The sequence below is a fragment of the Kluyveromyces marxianus genome, chromosome 3 (assembly GCF_001417885.1).
Source record: "Kluyveromyces marxianus DMKU3-1042 DNA, complete genome, chromosome 3".
Lineage (NCBI taxonomy): Eukaryota > Fungi > Ascomycota > Saccharomycetes > Saccharomycetales > Saccharomycetaceae > Kluyveromyces > Kluyveromyces marxianus.
In genome coordinates this window covers 449,909-468,092 of record NC_036027.1, presented here as the reverse complement: position 1 = coordinate 468,092, position 18,184 = coordinate 449,909, and the positions used below count along the sequence as shown (strand labels likewise).

Below are 18,184 nucleotides of genomic sequence, written 5' to 3'. Positions count from 1 at the left end.
CGCAGTTTCGACATCAGATTCAGCTTCACCATTACTCATAACAGGATTTGCAGCAGAAGAATGAAAAGACATAAAAGGGTTTGGTTGAGTTGTGTCAGTGGAGACGTAAATCATATCAGAAGGGTGGTCTCACTTTTACATTCTAGATCGAGGATCTGTTAGTGGCAGCAGATTAGAAGCGAAAGCGATAGGACAAGATATTTTAGCATTTCGAAGAAGAATCAATCAGTCAAACCAATGTCATCTGTTACTGATCCTAAGGAGCAATACGAGCTAATTACCAAGAATTTGCAGGAAGTTCTTAACGGACAAATCATCAAGAATGTTTTGGAGGTTGAAAAGAGACCTTTGAAGTTGTACTGGGGTACAGCACCAACAGGTAGACCACATTGTGGTTACTTCGTTCCAATGACGAAGTTGGCACATTTCTTGAAGGCAGGATGTGAGGTGACAGTTTTGTTGGCAGACTTGCATGCGTTTTTGGACAACATGAAGGCGTCATTAGAGGTTGTTTCCTACAGAGCCAAGTACTATGAACTTGTGATCAAGGCTATTTTGAAGAGCATCAATGTTCCAATTGAAAAGTTGAAGTTCGTTGTCGGTTCTTCTTACCAAACATCTACCGATTACGTGATGGATATCTTCAAGCTATCTAACATTGTTTCTCAAAACGATGCCAAAAGAGCTGGTGCGGATGTTGTGAAGCAAGTGGACAATCCATTGTTGAGTGGTTTGATTTACCCATTAATGCAAGCATTGGACGAGGAGCATCTCGGTGTCGATGCCCAATTCGGTGGTGTTGACCAGAGAAAGATCTTTGTGTTGGCAGAGGAAAACTTGGGTAAGCTTGGTTACAAGAAGAGAGCTCACTTAATGAACCCTATGGTCCCAGGTTTGGGCCAAGGTGGTAAAATGTCTGCTTCTGATCCAAACTCTAAGATCGACATTTTGGAAGAACCAAAGCAAGTTAAGAAGAAGATCAACAGTGCTTTCTGTGCACCAGGTGTCGTTGAAGACAATGGTTTGCTATCCTTTATCGAATTCGTCGTTGCTCCAATTCAAGAATTGAAGCACGGTGCCAACTACTTCAAATTTGACATCGATCGTCCTGAAAAGTTCGGTGGTCCAGTTTCTTACTCCTCTATAGATGATATCAAGAAAGATTTCGCAGAACAAAAATTGGCTCCTCCAGATTTGAAAGCCGGTGTCACTGAAGCTATCAATGAATTGCTAGCTCCTATTAGAGAAGAGTTCCAGAACAACCCAGAATTCCAAGAAGCTGAAGCCAAGGGTTATCCAGCTCCAGTACCTGAAAAGACTAAGAAGGCTAAAAAGCCTAAGAACAAGGGTGACCGTTACCCAGGTGCTAAGCCTGCTACCGAAGAAGTAACACAACAGCTCAAGGATACTACTTTGGAAGGTTCCCAATAGATTTGTTACTAGTTAACCGGTATATAGTCCAATATGTACTTGAGAATAGTTTAATTCTTTTGCCGTTTAATTCAAATTCTCGCTTTTCAAAGAAATATAAAAGTGAAGTTTAATTGACAGTAGGAATTGCAAGCCATGATGCTTGCTGAGTTGCATATATAAGATATGGTGATGCTAGCGTTTCATAGCCTTTTCTCAGAAAAGACTAGGGTATAGTAAAATATTAAGTATGTATTGGATATGCATAAAACGGAGTTAGGAAGAAATAGAAGACTTTTTGTTGCTGTTGTATGAATAAGTTAAAATGTCTTTTACATTGATTCCCAACCACCCAAATCTACAGTTTTATCATTCGCACGATTAATGAAATGAGGAATCTTTCCAGGAATTACGATATCCTGAATGAAATGCTTATACCTTGCTTCGTTGAAAAAAACCGGGGTTCCTAGCTTATAATCCTCGTCTGTTTCGCCATGCTTGTTCACATAGGGTGTTTGGTAAAAAGAGCCTTGATTTCCGTAACCCAAGTATATAACATTGCTCTTAAGAATGAAAAAGCACGCGTAAGGAGACTTGAATTTACACTCGTTGTAGTAATGATTTGTACATTGACCTAAGCGCGAGAAGTGTAACAATGATGATCTCTGAAGACCACAAGAAGTTCCACAAAACATGCATATTGATATGTCTTCCTTAAATGCACGGAACCTTAAATGCAACTCCGAATCCGTTAATTTCGATAGGTTTGACAGAACTTCTGGTAGATTAATAAAGGGCGACGATATAGGCAGTTGAGGTTTGAACGACATTATATTCGTTATTTTGATACTAGTTGAAGTTGATTGACTGAAAATGGAGAACATTTCTTGAAGTAGATTCAAGAAAGAAGGAAGGTTACAATGATCTAACATCGTCTCGAGTTCGTTAGAGTTTTTGTAATTAAAGAGCATTTTCTGTTCATTAATGAACTTGCAATGAAGGGCAACGCATGCTTTCCTCAAAAAGATCAAAAAATGGGACATGAATAAATTGATAAGTGCCTTCTGGTTACGTCGGAAGAAACTTTCTGCTTCCGAGATACTATTTTGTTCAATATCTTGGATACTGTGAATTCTTGTCACAATAATTTGGGATATGACATCGCTACATGGAATATCGAAGTCTATTTTAGAAGATGATTCCGGAACAATTTGTTGATACGACAAACTTACAAGATCGTTCACTCTCAGTGTCAGTTCCTCGATTACTTTGCGCCTTAACAAATCTGTGACGACTTTAATTCCTGAGAAAAGATGAATAGATATGCAAAATGATAAGAAAGGATCCTTGATACGGCGGCCACTTGCTGAAATCAATCTTTTTTCTAAGCCAACACTTATTAAATCATCTAGAAGTCGTAGGCTTGTGACCTGTCTATTGCTTAACTTATTAATGATGAATTTATGTTTAGATTCCCTCAAGGATAGTTCCAGGTTGGCAATGGTATTTGCTAATAATGTGCAACTGGCAATAAAACCGTTTTGAAGTGAGAACTTCATACCACTGAGTTCAGTAATTAATGCTAAACTATGACGCGTTAGGAGACTCTTGGAGTTGTAGTCTGCACAATGTTGCATGCCTTTCAAAAGAGGTATAAAAGAATTCACCATGGATTTGCATAATGCACAAGTAATAGTGGATAATCCATAGTTATCTCTAGTATTCTTTGTGATTTGGCCTAAATTCTTTCTAATGGATTTCATATGCGATAACAAACAGCCAAAGTGTGCACAATGACCACAAGCGGTTAATACTGGTCCGAATTTTAGATTTTTGGAATTATCTTCGAGGGAAACATCGATTGAAGTAAGACCTCTTTCAATAAAGACGAAGTATGATAAAACGTCATAATCCTTTGGCATTGTACAAAAGACGCAATCATCTTCGGGGTAGCTCCATGAGATATCAATATCAGATGTTTCTAGGTTTATAGCTTGCGAACCAAAATCATTTGTTGAAACATTGTGATTGTCCATAAACTCTTGTTGTTGTTTTGCTAGCTTTTGCATCATCTTTTCTCTTCTCTTTTTAGCAAGTATCTTTTTCTTGGTATGCTCATCGTTTTCGGATTCACTAATATCGGTGAATAAGACTCTAGGATCATAACCCTGAGTTTGTTCAAATAAGTAGTCATTGACATTGATATGAGGAGCTCTGTCTTTTAAGAACCTAAATATTTCCCTTATTTTTCCATTTTCATAATTGAAATCTTCAGAAGAAAGGAAGTAGTAAAGCAACGACCCAATACTATGATAGAAACCATTTTCAGATTCATCTAAGTGATATTCTCGCCAGAATATCTTTGAAAATTCAGTCAAATTGTTTATAATGCAGAGGTGAATTAAATGTAAGACTTTACCCAATAATGATTCCTGTTTGAGCTTCATAGTATGCACTAATGTATTTTTGATAAATATACCAAAAATATCGGTGGAAGTAATTTGGTAGAGATTACGGTACTGAGTATCTTTTAGTTGATCTATTACAGTGACAGCTGGAACAAAAGTATCGTTGAATGAAATACCATGAGTTTTCTTCATCCTTTCTCTAACAAGTATAGTTGCCTCGTATCTTTTACTTGAGGAAAATCCGATAAAATAAGGATCAACATTTTTCCTGTATTGTTTCTTTAAACTGTAAGTTCCAGTTTCAAAAATACCAGTTGGTTTATGATAATCACTAAATTCCTTCAAGTAAAGATCAAAGGCTGGATGTTTTGTAACATGTTCTGGAATTGCCTCTACTAGAGAACTATAGGTACAATTTCTGAAGCACAAAGAGTGTATAATTTCTGATTTCATAGTGCTTTCAAATCCTTCTACTGATGAGGAAACGCATAGAGCTCTAGTCTCAGTTAACAGTCGAATTAAGGTTAGAATACACTGTTCCGTCATTGCAACTGTCAATGGCTCTTCTGGGTAGTTATCGATTGGAATTCCTTCGGCCCAATTCTTAAGTCCCCATCTTGTAAGGAAATTTACCATAAAATCTTGCGGGTTAGCGTAGCACATAGAGAGTTGTACATGAAAGAAATCACTAAAGTATGTGAATTCACGCATACTGTACCGTGTGTACATCTTTAGCTGATGTTGAATTGGAGATCCATTACGCACCCAAAACCCTACTTCAATTTGAGATATCATAACTAGGGTACAGAGTGAAGGTTCTGCAATCCACAAACACTCTGATGCAGATGGTAGAAGTTCGCTAAATTTGATCGCATTGTTCAAAGATTCGGGTAGGGGTTCGTACCTTCCGCATTGACTCCATTGCAAGATAAATTTAATGTAATACGAAATTGGATTGAAAAAGTTTTGGATATCGGAGCCTACTTGGAAGTTGAAAATTTGGGAACGAACATTACAAACACTGGCATTGAAGAAATTTGTGTTAATATTTGAAACCGGAGAACGAAATTTGTCTAAAGATGCCAATTGTCTATCAATAGATGATTTTAATAATGATGAAACAATTTCCTTTCTCTTTATGGGGTCCATCACGAGTGATATATTTCTTAAGAACCCATCTACCATGATTAAGATAGATGAGAAGAAGAAATAAAAGGAAGAGAAATCGAAGTTTTCATATTGAACATGTTTAACTGCTTCACGTTTGAGCGGCAATATAGTGTTAAACGAGAAAAAGCATTCTGAGATCGCCTTTACTAACGATTTATTAGCAAAGACGGATTCTGGGTTGTTATTTGTGCACATTGTTTGGTAGATATCCTTAAAACAAATAACTGTTTTTTTGTTTTTGATGACTGTTTGTGGTAATTTGAAGTCTGTACTCAAAGGGATGGGTGAAGAGTTATGGACTATTTCCGAGTCCGATGGCATGATAGAGTAACTGAAAGCCAAGCATCTCTCTATGAAACCAGAGTTGATAATCATGTTGGCGATAGCCGGTGATGGAAATATGTATTGCGCTAGCGTGCTCATTAAAGTAAGTTTACAGCCACTTGAATCGAAAACAATGGTTCCGTATAGCACGTTGCAATACACGTCCAAGTATTGAGCAGCCAAGCATTTTTTCGAGTCATCTGTCACGCTAAAGATGGTTCCTAACACTTCTAGTAATCTTAATCTCGTAAAATGAGAGAAAGCTGTAACGCATTGGGTAATGAAGTACTGGAACCGGGATCCCGATAAGGGAAGGTATCTACAAGTTGAATTTGGTGTATCTGTCTCTTTAATTTTCTGATCATATCGAATCATGGTAGCCAGCACACGAGAGTCGTGTGTCTCGTCACGATTGTGCTGAAAATTCCAGGGTTTAATCCATGGGAATGTGTTGTGCTGTTGTTGCGGTACAGTGAAGTTTCCAAGAATATTAATTTTGAATGGTTTAGTTGCCATGAGGTTAGAGTGGTATTGCTCCATGAAGGCAAGCCGGAGGGACATTTTCCCCGATATCACGGAGGAGTTGTTTATTGCGAAATGGTGTAGCCAGCGGCACAACTCGCTAACCAAGTATTTTTTGAAGACGTTCGAACTATTTAACAAATGCGTCGGTATGTCTTGTGCAGCGAGTAAATCTTTCAGTTTCAGCATTGAATGTTTGTCTGTGGATTCTGCCACGATTGTGAAGTGCTCATCGGGGTCGAATTGGGACAAGACGTACGTGCCAAACCCGATGTCTTTCTTCAAAGTTTGCGATATCTTCCTGGCCACGTCCTGGATGTGAATGTGGCATTCGTGTTGGTACAATATAAGTGCATACCTATCTGAGAACGTTTCTATATTTCCATGGGAATCCTGAATTGGAATTGACTCGACGTTCTCATGCTTGATCTTCTCATCCGCATCCAGCGATGCATAACAACAATCGATGACGTAATCCAGCACCTGCGAAAAGGTACTTATCCAGTTCTCCTCGTACATATCATCGGGCGACAGGTCTACCCTGACATTGTTGCTGCTAATCTTGCACTGAAACGCCTTCTCTGGGTTGTTATATCCGGATATGTCCCCACAATGACACACTTTCCCCTCGGGCCTCGTTACCACGCGCGACGTGTATCGGTGGCCCATATGCTGCGTCTCGTCAAAACACTCCTCGCATATCTCATACAAAGGATTCTTCGTGCAATCAAAACAGTAATACACCGTCTCCGTCCCGTGGCACTGCTTCGAACACTGCGACCCCCGATGCTCATTCACTCTTCTCCTGGGAATAAACGACTCGCGCCAATCTGATCTCAATTTAATCTTCCTGAATCCCCCGCTCTCCCACTCATTCGACCCAAAAACATCCATAAGCTCCTCCCACTTGATCTCCTCGCTATCCCTCTCCATACACCTAGATAGCACCTTCCACAGATAGAAAGAACACATGTCATTGTACTTATACCCACAGAAATGAGCATAGTGAACCAAAAAATCACGCAAGCATTCCACTGACTGGCTCATCCTGTTGGGATTTCAAAGAATACCAGCTTCTTTCTCTATCCTCTGGCCTCCGAAAAATCTCAACCACAGATCTCCCTGCAAACTCAACCTTCTCTACCGCTCTTCTACTCTTCACTTTCCTTCTAATCACAATTCATTTCATTTCTTATTTTATTTATGTTTTCTATTTTCAAAACTAGGGCGCATCTCTTTTTACTTTATTAGTTTAGTTTTTCTTAGTTACCAAGATTTGCCACCTAAGAACCGCCAACACAAAGTGAAGCGCGGCTTCTGGTTCTGCCGCGCTTCCTCACAGCGGGAGTCAAAATCGCGACCGTGTATGTACGTGTATACGTGTATGTATGTTTAACTCGCCTTGTAGACGAAAACAGGCGTCTTTCAAGCCCCAGGACACGTCTTTTGCCTGCCTTTAGACTCCGAACCGCTTCTGTATGATCAGTTTGTATGGGCATTGTGTGCTTTAAGGGGGGGCAACACTAGTGAGAGACAAACAAACAGACAGACAGACAGACAGAGAAAATTCGAGGGAGGAAAAAAAAAAAAAAAAAAAAAAAAAGAGAGCGAGAGAAGAAGCACAAGACCGTTTGTGTCACGTGACTGGGATGCAGATCTGGTGTCTCGCTTCGTCGCGTCGCAGCAGCGAGTTGGCGACGCTAGGCGGGCCCCCAAAGGGTCGGTTTGGCGGCTATAAGGCGCGGTAGCTGTGGTTTTCTAAACTCCCCCCCCCCCGGGGCTCACGCTGTGGTGTGCTTTTTTGCTGTGTGACTGGCGCGCAGCGCCTTCCTTGTTTTTACAAATCATTTCTAGTAGTGAGAAGCCCATAGAGAGAGAGAAAGAAAGCTCATAGAAAAAAATGTATATATATGAAAAGTGGAAAAAGTGATGAATATATATGGGCAGCAAGCAAGCAACCTTTCAAAATTAAGCGCACCTGAAGAAATAAAGAGAGGGAGAAAGAAAGCGAGAAAGAGCAAAGACAAGAGATATTGGAGTGGAGACATTGGTGATATCAAGAGTTTGAATAATTTGGTGTTTGAATCTTGTGTTTTAGTTTTTTGGAGGAAATTCGGTTCAAATAAGGATCGAATCTAGCAATCTGATAACAACAAGGAATAATTAGTAGTTTTGAGGAGCAAAAGGCCGCTCTACAGAGAGTGAGAGGATGATTAACGATTCTATTGGTGTGGAGCCGTATTTGCGGCAACATGTCGGGGACACGTTAGCCAGTGTCCATTGCAGGCCTGCATTTTCGGATTTAAAGGGTTCTGCGGAAAGGGCAGTTATGGATAAAGAATTGAAAAGCTTTATATATGGGTATTTGTACTATATGATATCCGATCAGGGCAGGCTCTTGGAGCATATGTTTACTGCGACGCAGAAGGAGGACTTTCCTAGAAGCGTGGAGGAAGCTATGGAGGTGAAGCTTAATTCTAAGCCGTGGTATAGGATCGATGAGAACGGAGGGCATTCGAAGTTTAGTCACGCAGGGAGGATCTGTGGTGCGAAGTTTAAAGTAGGCGAGCCGATATATCGATGTAAGGAGTGTTCTTTCGATGATACGTGTGTATTGTGTGTGAACTGTTTCAATCCCAAGGATCATACTGGGCACCATGTGTATACGACAATTTGCACCGAGTTCAACAACGGTATCTGCGACTGTGGAGATAAAGAAGCGTGGAACCATACGTTGTTCTGTAAGGCAGAGGAAGGGCGCGAGTCTGATACCGACGGCTTCGAAGATCGCGACGGGAGGATTTCTAAGATCTTGGAAAGCGTGCTTATAGAACTATTCGACCATTTCATAGACGTCTTCAATCAAAACATTGAGCCATTACCAACAATCCAAAAGCCGCTTCTTTCAAAGCTCAGGTATTTTGTGCAAAATGGGAAGTACAACGAACAGGCTGATTTGTTGAGCAGATTGGCATATAGAAACAGGTACGTGGATAAGGAACACCCTTCGCATCGCGAAAGCTCGCCATCGCTCAATCCGTTGTCAATTTGTAAAGACTATGCGATATTGATATACAACGATGAGTTCCACAACTACTCACAAGCATCCGCAGCTATAAGACAAGGTGGTGCCGATAATAAACATATTGATTTGTTGACAGCAAAGATAGACTCTGAGGGAAGATCGTTATTGAGGTGCAGCGTTGACATATCTTCTTTGATCGGAGGTTTCTTCTCTATTCAAAGCAATGGAATAAGTTGTACCCTCACACAGTGGAACGACTACGTGCATCAAGAAGCATCCAAATACTGCATAATGTGGATCAATGACTGTTTGAATATTCCAAATTCAACTTTCCAAAGCCTTTTCAGAGATGCAATTGGAAGAGTGTTGTGCTCTCAGTATGACCCTCTTTATAGATCTGTCGATATGACACCGGTCATTAGAGATTACTTTTCTGATAGTTATATGGCAGACGACACATATTTATACGCAGACCATTCCGTATTGGGTGAAGGAGTGAAAATCCCGTTAGGTAGACACAAATCCCTTGACCCTTCTGACATGAATACTATTTCTCCTGTTTTGAACAAAGTTATAGCAGAAGACAACCATGAATATGCTAATTCCAGACTACAGTACATCTTGTTCCTAGAAAATAGATATTGGAAGAAGCTTAGAAAAATTGTTCAAGATTTGATTATTCCAACATTAGCTTCAAGTTCGGTTTTCAAGCCAATGTTCAGCGACCAACTTGTTGAGATTTTCCCACACATGACAAGAAGTGTTACATATATGGACCGAGAGCCACAACTAACCTCTTTAAGAGAAAGTGTTGTTCAATTATTCACATGTCCAACAACTGCTAATAATATATTTGAAAGTGGACACTTTAAATATGTGATATGGTCGGTGATTGATGTATTTGTTGACTTTTCGACTATGGATGAGGGCACTTTAGTATGGCAACGTGTCCAAAGAAGTAATCCTTCCAAAAGTTATAGTATCTCGTTCAAGCAGGGTCTATATGCTGTGGAAACTCTACTCAGTAAAATAACAAATCCTAACCTTTTGTTGAAACCCGAAGAGTTCATTATGATTGTAACCCTTTGTAAACTTTTCAACGGTGCTTGGAAAATTAAACGTAAGGAAGGTGATCATGTCTTAAGAGAGGATCAACATTTCATACCTTATTTGGAATACACAACTTCAATTTACAGTATCATTCAAACATTTGACAAAGTGTTACAACAATCAAAAGATCTCATCGATGAGCAACTTCTAATTGGTGCTATAAACCTATTGGATTCCTTCCTCGGACATAGGAATTTGCCTTATAAAATATACAAAGACTTTGAGATAATCAAGTTCCAAATTAGTAAGGAAAGAGTATCCTTCATGAATCCTGTTCATACCCTATTTTCATTCCTAGTTCAACATGTCCCATTGGAAGTATCCATTCGTGTACTATCGCAATCAAAAGATTATCTTGTGATATCAGACTTTGCATTGAGATCAGTTGTATTGTGCTCACAAATAGATATTGGATTTTGGGTCCGGAATGGTATGTCTGTTCTTCATCAGTCTGCATACTATAAGAACAATCCAGAAATGAGTTCCTACAGTAGAGACATTCAATTAAATCAGTTAGCATTTTTGGTCGAAAACGATGACATTCAGAGAGTTATTTATAACATGTTGGATCGTTGGGAATTATTGGAATGGTTTGATGGAAGTGTATCTTCTACAAATACCGTTTACGAAGACAAGTTTCCTTCTATTATTCAACAGTTTATCGCATTCCTATATCAGGTGCTAGTCGAAAGAGATTTCTATAAGAAGTTCGACTCACTAGAAGAGAGACAATTGTACAATATCAAAAATGCTATTATCTACAAGTTATACGCTGAACCTTTATCTTATACTGACTTGTTAAACGATATACCAGATTATCTCACGGAGAGTGTTTCTCAATTTGATATGGCGTTGGAAGAGGTTGCAACATATATTGAGCCAAAAGGATTGGAGGATAACGGTGTTTTCAAATTAAAGAAGGAACTTTACAAGAGTATTGATACTTTAAGGCTCCTCAATATGGGCAATGACTTTGAACACAGTGCTACGATAGTCGAATCTCATCTCACTGATAATAAAGAAAAGCGGGCAAAAATGGTTGTTAAACCTCAACTACTTGGACTTGACGAGTTAGATGATCGTATTCGCGATTTGGGTAACTTTACTAGAACAAATGTCTTTGCGAAGCTCATTTACAAACTTTTAAAATTGGCGGTATCTGATCCAGGCCTCTCTTTCACATATGAGTTGCTTCATCTAATTCATGCCATTTTCAAAGATGATGAAATGGTTAATGGTAAAAACTCGCTTCCTGAAACATACATAAACAAACCAATTTGTGATCTTCTTTTGAGTATCGTTGATTCTGAAGGTGGATCCTTCTCTGAAAATGTTGTGGCTACTGCTGACTACCTTCTTGAGAATATGATTATGAAGAGACCAACCGCAATCTTGGAATCTTTAGCTGAATGTTTTGGTACGAAATATATTGCAGATTATAAGACAAGGAAAGCAAACCAAGGTATAAACTTTGAAGAAACGGAGCAAGAACGCAGAAGAAGACTGGCAAAAGAACGTCAACAGCAAATTATGAACAGATTTTCGAGACAACAACAAAAATTCATGGATAAGCATGTAGAGTATGCTGATAATGATGAGGATGTTGATATGGATTCTGAAACAAATCTAGCCACTTGTACACATGAGTTCCAATGTTCATTATGTCATGGTGATGTATCAGATGATTTCTTTGTAATCCCAGTTTATCAAAGTTATTCGCCTATCTTTTTGAACTCCGAACCTAATCCTTTGGAAATGTACAAGCCATGGAATGGATTTGATAACTCAGAACACTTGGGTACTTATAATACAGAATTATTCTACAAGAAAAAGGAACACGATTCTAAGCAAATCATGTCAGAAAATACCAGAAAACTAATGGTGTCTTGTAATCATACCGTACATTACAGATGCTTCAAACACTACATTGACAAAAAACGTTACAGCACTGATCTATTTATCTGTCCTTTGTGTCAAACGTATTGTAATTCAGTCATCCCTGTTGATACTATGAATATTGAAGCAGGAGGATCTTTGTTGAAACGGAAGTTCCTCGAAGGAATTGAAGAACCACTTCTTCAGATTTTTGCAGATGCTGTTCCAGAATTGGACAAGAGCGTTGAAAGTATTGTTATAGCACTCAAGGACTCTACTCAAAACTCTAGGTCTAACCGTAACGCGCCTTTTTGGATTCAAGACAGATTTTTGACTCTTTCACTCCAATTCTGTAACAACATTTGCATGTTAGAAATGCTATCTAGACTATCAAAAGATCCATTTGGAACATTAGTTGTGGGTGAGGAGCAGAAATTCAAGACGTTGTACAATATACTTAAATCTCTGTCAGTTTATGCCCGGTTTACAGAGGACACGGAGGAAATTGTTGAAAAATTCCATAAGGAGGTCGAAAATAGCAACCTTCCAACGTTATCATTCTTCTATATCGTTGAAAGAGCATTGAGAAGTAAACAACCATTGAGAGGTTGCCTAATGAACGTCATGAAGGCGCGGGTCAAAGGTTCTACGATATCTTTCGTTGATTTCTTTAAAAAGCATGAGCAGGAGTTACAAGCCCAGACTTGTTTTGACTCCAGCCCATTCTTGGAGCCTTTGAAGGAAATGATCCTAGGTTCAGGACTTTTATCTGGCTCTGATATTGATAAACATACACTTGATCTATACTACACTTTCTTGGTATCAGATCTAGTACCAACCTTACGAAGATCATTAATTCTTCTAAGAGTATTGAATATATTCTTAAGTGGAGAAGATGATATCAACATTGATGGTGTCAATATTGTGAGAGATTCTGTTGCTGGAAACAAGGAGGAACACTTTTTAAAACTTATAAAATCTCTTTTAGGTGTCGGCTTTGATGACCTTCTAAGAGATTCATTGGAACCACCAGAGGATGGGCGCTTTTTGGTTAACATCCCTCATGAATACTGCAACATCACTAAATTGGCAGATTTGGCCACTCATTTGAACACATATGTGACCAATAATATGAATGTTTTATTACGTGAAGAGAACGACCAAAAGCTCCGGAACACTGTAAACAGGTTGGATTACAAGATTTGTTTAATATGTGGAGTTAAAATACACGCTCGTACTGATGGTTTGGAAATGCAGAAACATATGGAGCGTTGTTCTCATGGGCCAAGCGGACTATTTTTGATACCTAATATCAGTCAAGTATGTCTTTACTTGAGTAAACCAAACTGTACGGTGAATATTTCTGCACCATACTTGAACGCACATGGTGAATCAGGTAGGAATGCTATAGAACGTGGTGATTTGACGGTATTAAATTTGGCAAGGTATGAACACTTAACAAGGCTATGGATATCTAACGGAATTCCAGGTTATATTAGCAGAGTAATGGGTGACGAATTCAGAGTTGCCATGGCTAACAATCGTGCGTTTACGAGGAATATGTTCTGGAGGCCCGGAGCAGCATTTAATGCAGGAGGTGATAGTAGCGATGAAGAGCTGTTTAACGATGAAGATCTCATTGATGAAGAGGCTCCAGAACTCAGATTTAGAGAACCTGAAATTGAGCTTCGTATCAATGGAGGACCATTTGGCGGAGAAATGCCTTTAAGGTTGCCTACGGAACGGGGCGACATACATGACTTTTTCGAATTTGTAGCAAATTTAAGAGGAGGTGCTGGTGATGGAGTAGATGGTGAAATTCCAACCACTGAAGATATCATCCAACAACTACAAGGAAACGTTATGAACGGACTGTTTAGGAGAAGAAACAGAAATAGAGACGATCCTGATAATGAAGGTCACACGGATGGAGGAGAAGATACACATCATAGTGAAGAGGATGATGATGACGATGATGATGATGATGAGCAAGACGACGGTTTGGAGGAACAAGAAACCGAATACAGCTCCGCTGACGAAGACACGAATTTCCACGACGCAGCAGACGATATTAATCAAGTGGAATGATCGTCTTATAAAGCAAAGCTTTTTTACATAGTTTTAGTAGCCTGATTTTCTATATATGTTGATAATCAAATATAAACATTACTACTTTGTTTAATACGTTCAGTGCTTTCTATACCTCTCTCACTCTCTCACCCTCTCTCCCTCGCCAACCTTCATCAACACAGGCCCTCAATATGCTTTTGTAAAAAAATGTATCACGTGATGTCACTAATTACGACCCAATTATATTTTTGGACCGATATTTTTTACAAGTTTTTGATAAAATTCATGTTCAAACTAAAAGTGATTTATCACTACTGCATGCACTATCAACAATAGTTACAGAGTTGCAAACAACGACTAAAGTAACCAGAACTCACGTCTACGAAATGGTATGTGCATCATAATAACACACATGGGATATTTGTTTTAATGGAAACCTTTCAAGCGGTTTGGATAGTCTAATTCAGGGGTGATTTCGCGAGAATTGTATCATTTGGATGAAAAGATATTAAAAGGATGTATTAAGATATTGTTATATTATGGTATTACAACAAATTCTTTTCTTATGCTATTGACTGCAGTAGTTGGTTTTTATGATCTATTGAGAGATATGAACAATAGCGTATGTTGTTCTATCGATTAAGGCTCGAAATATCCGATATCTCCATAACGGTATTGCAGCAGTATTAGGTCTCATTACTATGTCTGGTATACATAAGACAAGCGTTTTAGGAACTTTCCAGATGGACAAATCCCCTTTGAGTCTCGATTGTTTGAGATCCCGTGCATTGAAATTGAACGAATTTACTAACAATAAAATATTTTTACAGTCTTTCTCCTCTACTCTTTACAACACTATCTTCAAGAGAAACTCCGTCTTCGTCGGTACCGTCTTTGCTTCTACCTTCCTTTTCCAAGTTGCATTTGACTCTGGTATCACTGCTTGGTACGAAAACCACAACAAGGGTAAGTTGTGGAAGGACATCAAGGGTAGAATTATGAACGGTGATGAAGAAGATGATGACGAATAAATCAGGTTATGATTTTCGTACGCCCTTACTGACCTTTTCTAATTCATCCTTATCTCATATCTGAATTTCATTCTCTATTCCATTTATTTTGTCATGAACCTACTTTCGAATGATACACGTTGGTTTTTGATGCGCTAAATGATTAGGAGTTATCCACGTTCAGAGTATTCAACTTAAATTACCAGTTTAAGAGAAGCAATTCAGCTGTTGTATTGTTTTTTTCTTTAACTGACATTATAACATTCTTTTTTCACGAAACTAATATCACATCATGGCAATCAAGGCGAAAGGAACATGTTAGATACTTTCATTTTCCTACAATTTGGCTAACATTCTTTCACCGTTACTATTTATTTTTTATCAATCAATAAGAAATCTCTTAGAATCACAAATGGAGTTGATTCTTGGGATTCTATTTAATGTGTCAATCATGTTTATACATACCAATTAACTGCCAATATATAAACGTTTAGTATGTGTACTTGTGTATATTTAAAGCACATCCAGTAGAATAAGTTGTTGGTACTCATAATGCGTGTGACAAGTAAATTAAAGCTTGGGATATGCTTTATAACAGATTATAAAGACGCTAAAAAGCATGTATATATACAGGTATATGCTTGAGCAATTATGTATGAGTCGGAAATGAAATTTAACGGTCCTTCATTAGATTTCTCCATTAACAGAAGCTTGTTGGATCCTAGCAATGTAAGCCTTTGAAATAGCGTTCCAACTTCTCATGTACTTTGCCAAACACTGATCAACGCAGTTATCTTGGGTAGTAGTGTAAGGAGCGTTTAGACATTTTTCGAAACAGTTCTCAGTGACCTTGTTCACTAACTCAGTGGCATTTGCAACAGCAAGCTCTTGAGAGATTTGAGATTTTAGTTGAGTCTTAACATCATTTGTAGATGTGTTTGCTTTAGGTTGAGCAGACGAAGAGCTACCACCGAAAATAGAAGTCAATGCCATGTTTGTCCTTAATGTAATTTGTTGTTTCTGCTTCCACTTTAGGCGTACAACTACAACTTTTGTTCTCTTTTATTTGCGATTAATATTCATGACTGTTCCTGCTAAGATATGAAGACAACATCAATTTTTCGGTTTCAGAGATATAGAAACTTCACTAAAAAAGCTTGAAAAGTATAAACCAATCGAAAAACAATAAGTGTGATACTACCAATATCAATCCCATTGATTTGATATTTAAGAAAATAACTTCAAGTAGTGCGATTCGTTATATTTTGATTCTTGCTGATCAGAATTGCTTCTAATATTCTCCCAGTGCATATTCAGAGCTCAAGTAATAAACCACCTAAATCACATGTTACTCTCCATCTAGTAAATGTCTTCCAAAGAAGTCATTTAACATCAATAGAAACTAAGCATCGGTGGTTTAGTGGTAAAATCCAACGTTGCCATCGTTGGGCCCCGGGTTCGATTCCCGGCCGATGCATACTTTTTTCTAACCTTAAAATATACACAAGGTACCCTTTTTTTTTTTGAAACAGTGGAATAATCTCATTTCGTTTATGCTATTTATTGACAATCATTGGTTATGTTACCTTTTATTTCAGTGTGCGTTACGCCCATTTTTAGTGTCTTGTGTTTCTTCCTCTCTCTCTTCTAATCATTCTGGATCAAATTGTGATAAACAAAACTGAAATTCATATTCTTTATAGCATTGAAAACTAAGTGTTATTTCAATATGTAAAGAAAACAAATATTCTTCATTGTATAAGATAGACAAGGTAGATATACTTATAAGCTCAATTGACCCAAGAGAATTGAAGGCCAAACATAACTTATCTGTGTCATGATTCATGCGGTGCTAATATGTATGTCACTAGTATTTTACCCAACGCTATAGGTTACACATCGTTTTACTAACTCTAATGATGGTGATAATATACGTCAGTTAACAAAAAATGCCAACCTAGGTTAATAAAGTTCTACACACCTGTTGATGTTGAAAAACAGACTTTGCTAGTACGTCAAGTGTATGAACTCATTTCTCAACGGAATAGTCAGGTCCAGTCCTCTTTTTTGGTTACTCCTCCTTCGTTGTTAATGGATTCAGGTGATAATGAAGATATTCAAATCATATACAAGAATTATGCCACATTATACTTTACATTTATAGTTGATGAACAGGAATCTGAATTAGCAATCTTAGATTTGATACAAACGTTTGTGGAAGCCCTTGATAGATGTTTTGAAGAAGTTAATGAGCTGGATTTGATATTTAACTGGCAGACATTGGAAAGTGTATTAGAGGAGATTATTCAAGGCGGATTGGTGATAGAAACAAATGTTAGGAAAATAGTGATGGCCGTTGATGAGCTAAATAATACTAATGACTCTGATAACTCGTTGACAAAACTTGCTGGTAACAGAATATCGGAGGCATTACAAGCTTTCAGTTATTCTAATTTCGGTACATGGGGGTCTTTTCAATAAATCAAAGAAATGGGTTATGACTACCAATAGGGAATGAATAAATAATAAATAGATAATTATATGTGTATATTTACATGTAAATGATGCAAAGTGTGTTCTTAAAGTTACCACAAACTCCACCAACTTTTCTTCGAAACTATTTTGTCGGTTTCGTTCAGACTTTCCGTTCTAATCTTACCAAGTTCCTGCCTAATTCTCTCCAACTCTTCTTTCTGCACTTGATCAGCCTTCATTCTTTGGAACTGATCCTTAGTAGCTCTAGATCCATTATCCTTCTCCCATGGATTTTCAACAGACCCACTTTTCCAAATCGGATCATTACTCTTCATTGTCTGCTGTACGATCTTCATCAACTCTTGTTGTTCTGCCTGACGGAGATTTCTTTCTCTCTCATATTGCAACCTTAATTCCGGAGACAAAGCCTGAATGAGCTGCTCATCTGTTGGTGTAGTGTACTTGAATAGAAGTACACCAGCCAACACAATGCTACCTCCAGCTGCGAAAACTTTACCCCAACGTAAAAATCCTGACGACGACATATTGATTCTCTGGGTGACGTAGTGTCAAAAGAAGTAGAACAACTACAGTACTTAAGGTGTGAGGTGAAGAGAAATCTCCTTAAGCAGGTTATATATATATATTCAGATTATCGTTTGTGATATTGCTTACATCCGTTATTCTGCTTCAAGTCCTATGTCTAATGCGTTTGCAGAAATGTATCGATAAATCCGGGTAACATAATTATCAAAATCATCAAGGTCTGTAGTGTCAGTATATAT

The 18,184-nt window shown here is 38.2% G+C and overlaps 7 protein-coding genes and 1 non-coding gene across 8 annotated transcripts; 5 read left to right on the top strand and 3 right to left on the bottom strand.

The window, feature by feature from the left end:
- Positions 1–237: 237 nt before the first annotated feature.
- Positions 238–1,431, top strand: TYS1 (tyrosine--tRNA ligase TYS1; the record flags this gene model as incomplete). Its single annotated transcript, XM_022818713.1, has 1 exon — positions 238–1,431. One exon carries the CDS (start codon positions 238–240, stop codon positions 1,429–1,431), a length of 1,194 nt encoding a protein of 397 aa, XP_022675352.1.
- A 311-nt stretch (positions 1,432–1,742) lies between these two features.
- UBR2 (putative ubiquitin-protein ligase UBR2) lies at positions 1,743–6,881 on the bottom strand (the record flags this gene model as incomplete). Its single annotated transcript, XM_022818712.1, has 1 exon — positions 1,743–6,881. The coding sequence occupies one exon, from the start codon at positions 6,879–6,881 to the stop codon at positions 1,743–1,745; it is 5,139 nt and encodes a 1,712-aa protein (XP_022675351.1).
- Positions 6,882–8,043: 1,162 nt separating this feature from the next.
- Positions 8,044–13,932, top strand: UBR1 (E3 ubiquitin-protein ligase UBR1; the record flags this gene model as incomplete). The annotated part of the gene is made up of 1 exon (XM_022818711.1): positions 8,044–13,932. One exon carries the CDS (start codon positions 8,044–8,046, stop codon positions 13,930–13,932), a length of 5,889 nt encoding a protein of 1,962 aa, XP_022675350.1.
- A 683-nt stretch (positions 13,933–14,615) lies between these two features.
- QCR9 (ubiquinol--cytochrome-c reductase subunit 9) lies at positions 14,616–14,945 on the top strand (the record flags this gene model as incomplete). Its single annotated transcript, XM_022818710.1, has 1 exon — positions 14,616–14,945. The coding sequence occupies one exon, from the start codon at positions 14,616–14,618 to the stop codon at positions 14,943–14,945; it is 330 nt and encodes a 109-aa protein (XP_022675349.1).
- A 666-nt stretch (positions 14,946–15,611) lies between these two features.
- On the bottom strand, positions 15,612–15,917 carry TIM13 (protein translocase subunit TIM13; the record flags this gene model as incomplete). The annotated part of the gene is made up of 1 exon (XM_022818709.1): positions 15,612–15,917. The coding sequence occupies one exon, from the start codon at positions 15,915–15,917 to the stop codon at positions 15,612–15,614; it is 306 nt and encodes a 101-aa protein (XP_022675348.1).
- Positions 15,918–16,330: 413 nt separating this feature from the next.
- On the top strand, positions 16,331–16,401 carry KLMA_R307. Its single transcript has one exon. It is a non-coding gene; the product is annotated as a tRNA-Gly (tRNA).
- Positions 16,402–16,761: 360 nt separating this feature from the next.
- Positions 16,762–17,405, top strand: APS3 (Aps3p; the record flags this gene model as incomplete). Its single annotated transcript, XM_022818708.1, has 2 exons — positions 16,762–16,783; positions 16,864–17,405. 2 exons carry the CDS (start codon positions 16,762–16,764, stop codon positions 17,403–17,405), a joined length of 564 nt encoding a protein of 187 aa, XP_022675347.1.
- Positions 17,406–17,509: 104 nt separating this feature from the next.
- CBP4 (Cbp4p) lies at positions 17,510–17,944 on the bottom strand (the record flags this gene model as incomplete). The annotated part of the gene is made up of 1 exon (XM_022818706.1): positions 17,510–17,944. One exon carries the CDS (start codon positions 17,942–17,944, stop codon positions 17,510–17,512), a length of 435 nt encoding a protein of 144 aa, XP_022675346.1.
- Between the last annotated feature and the right edge of the window lie 240 nt (positions 17,945–18,184).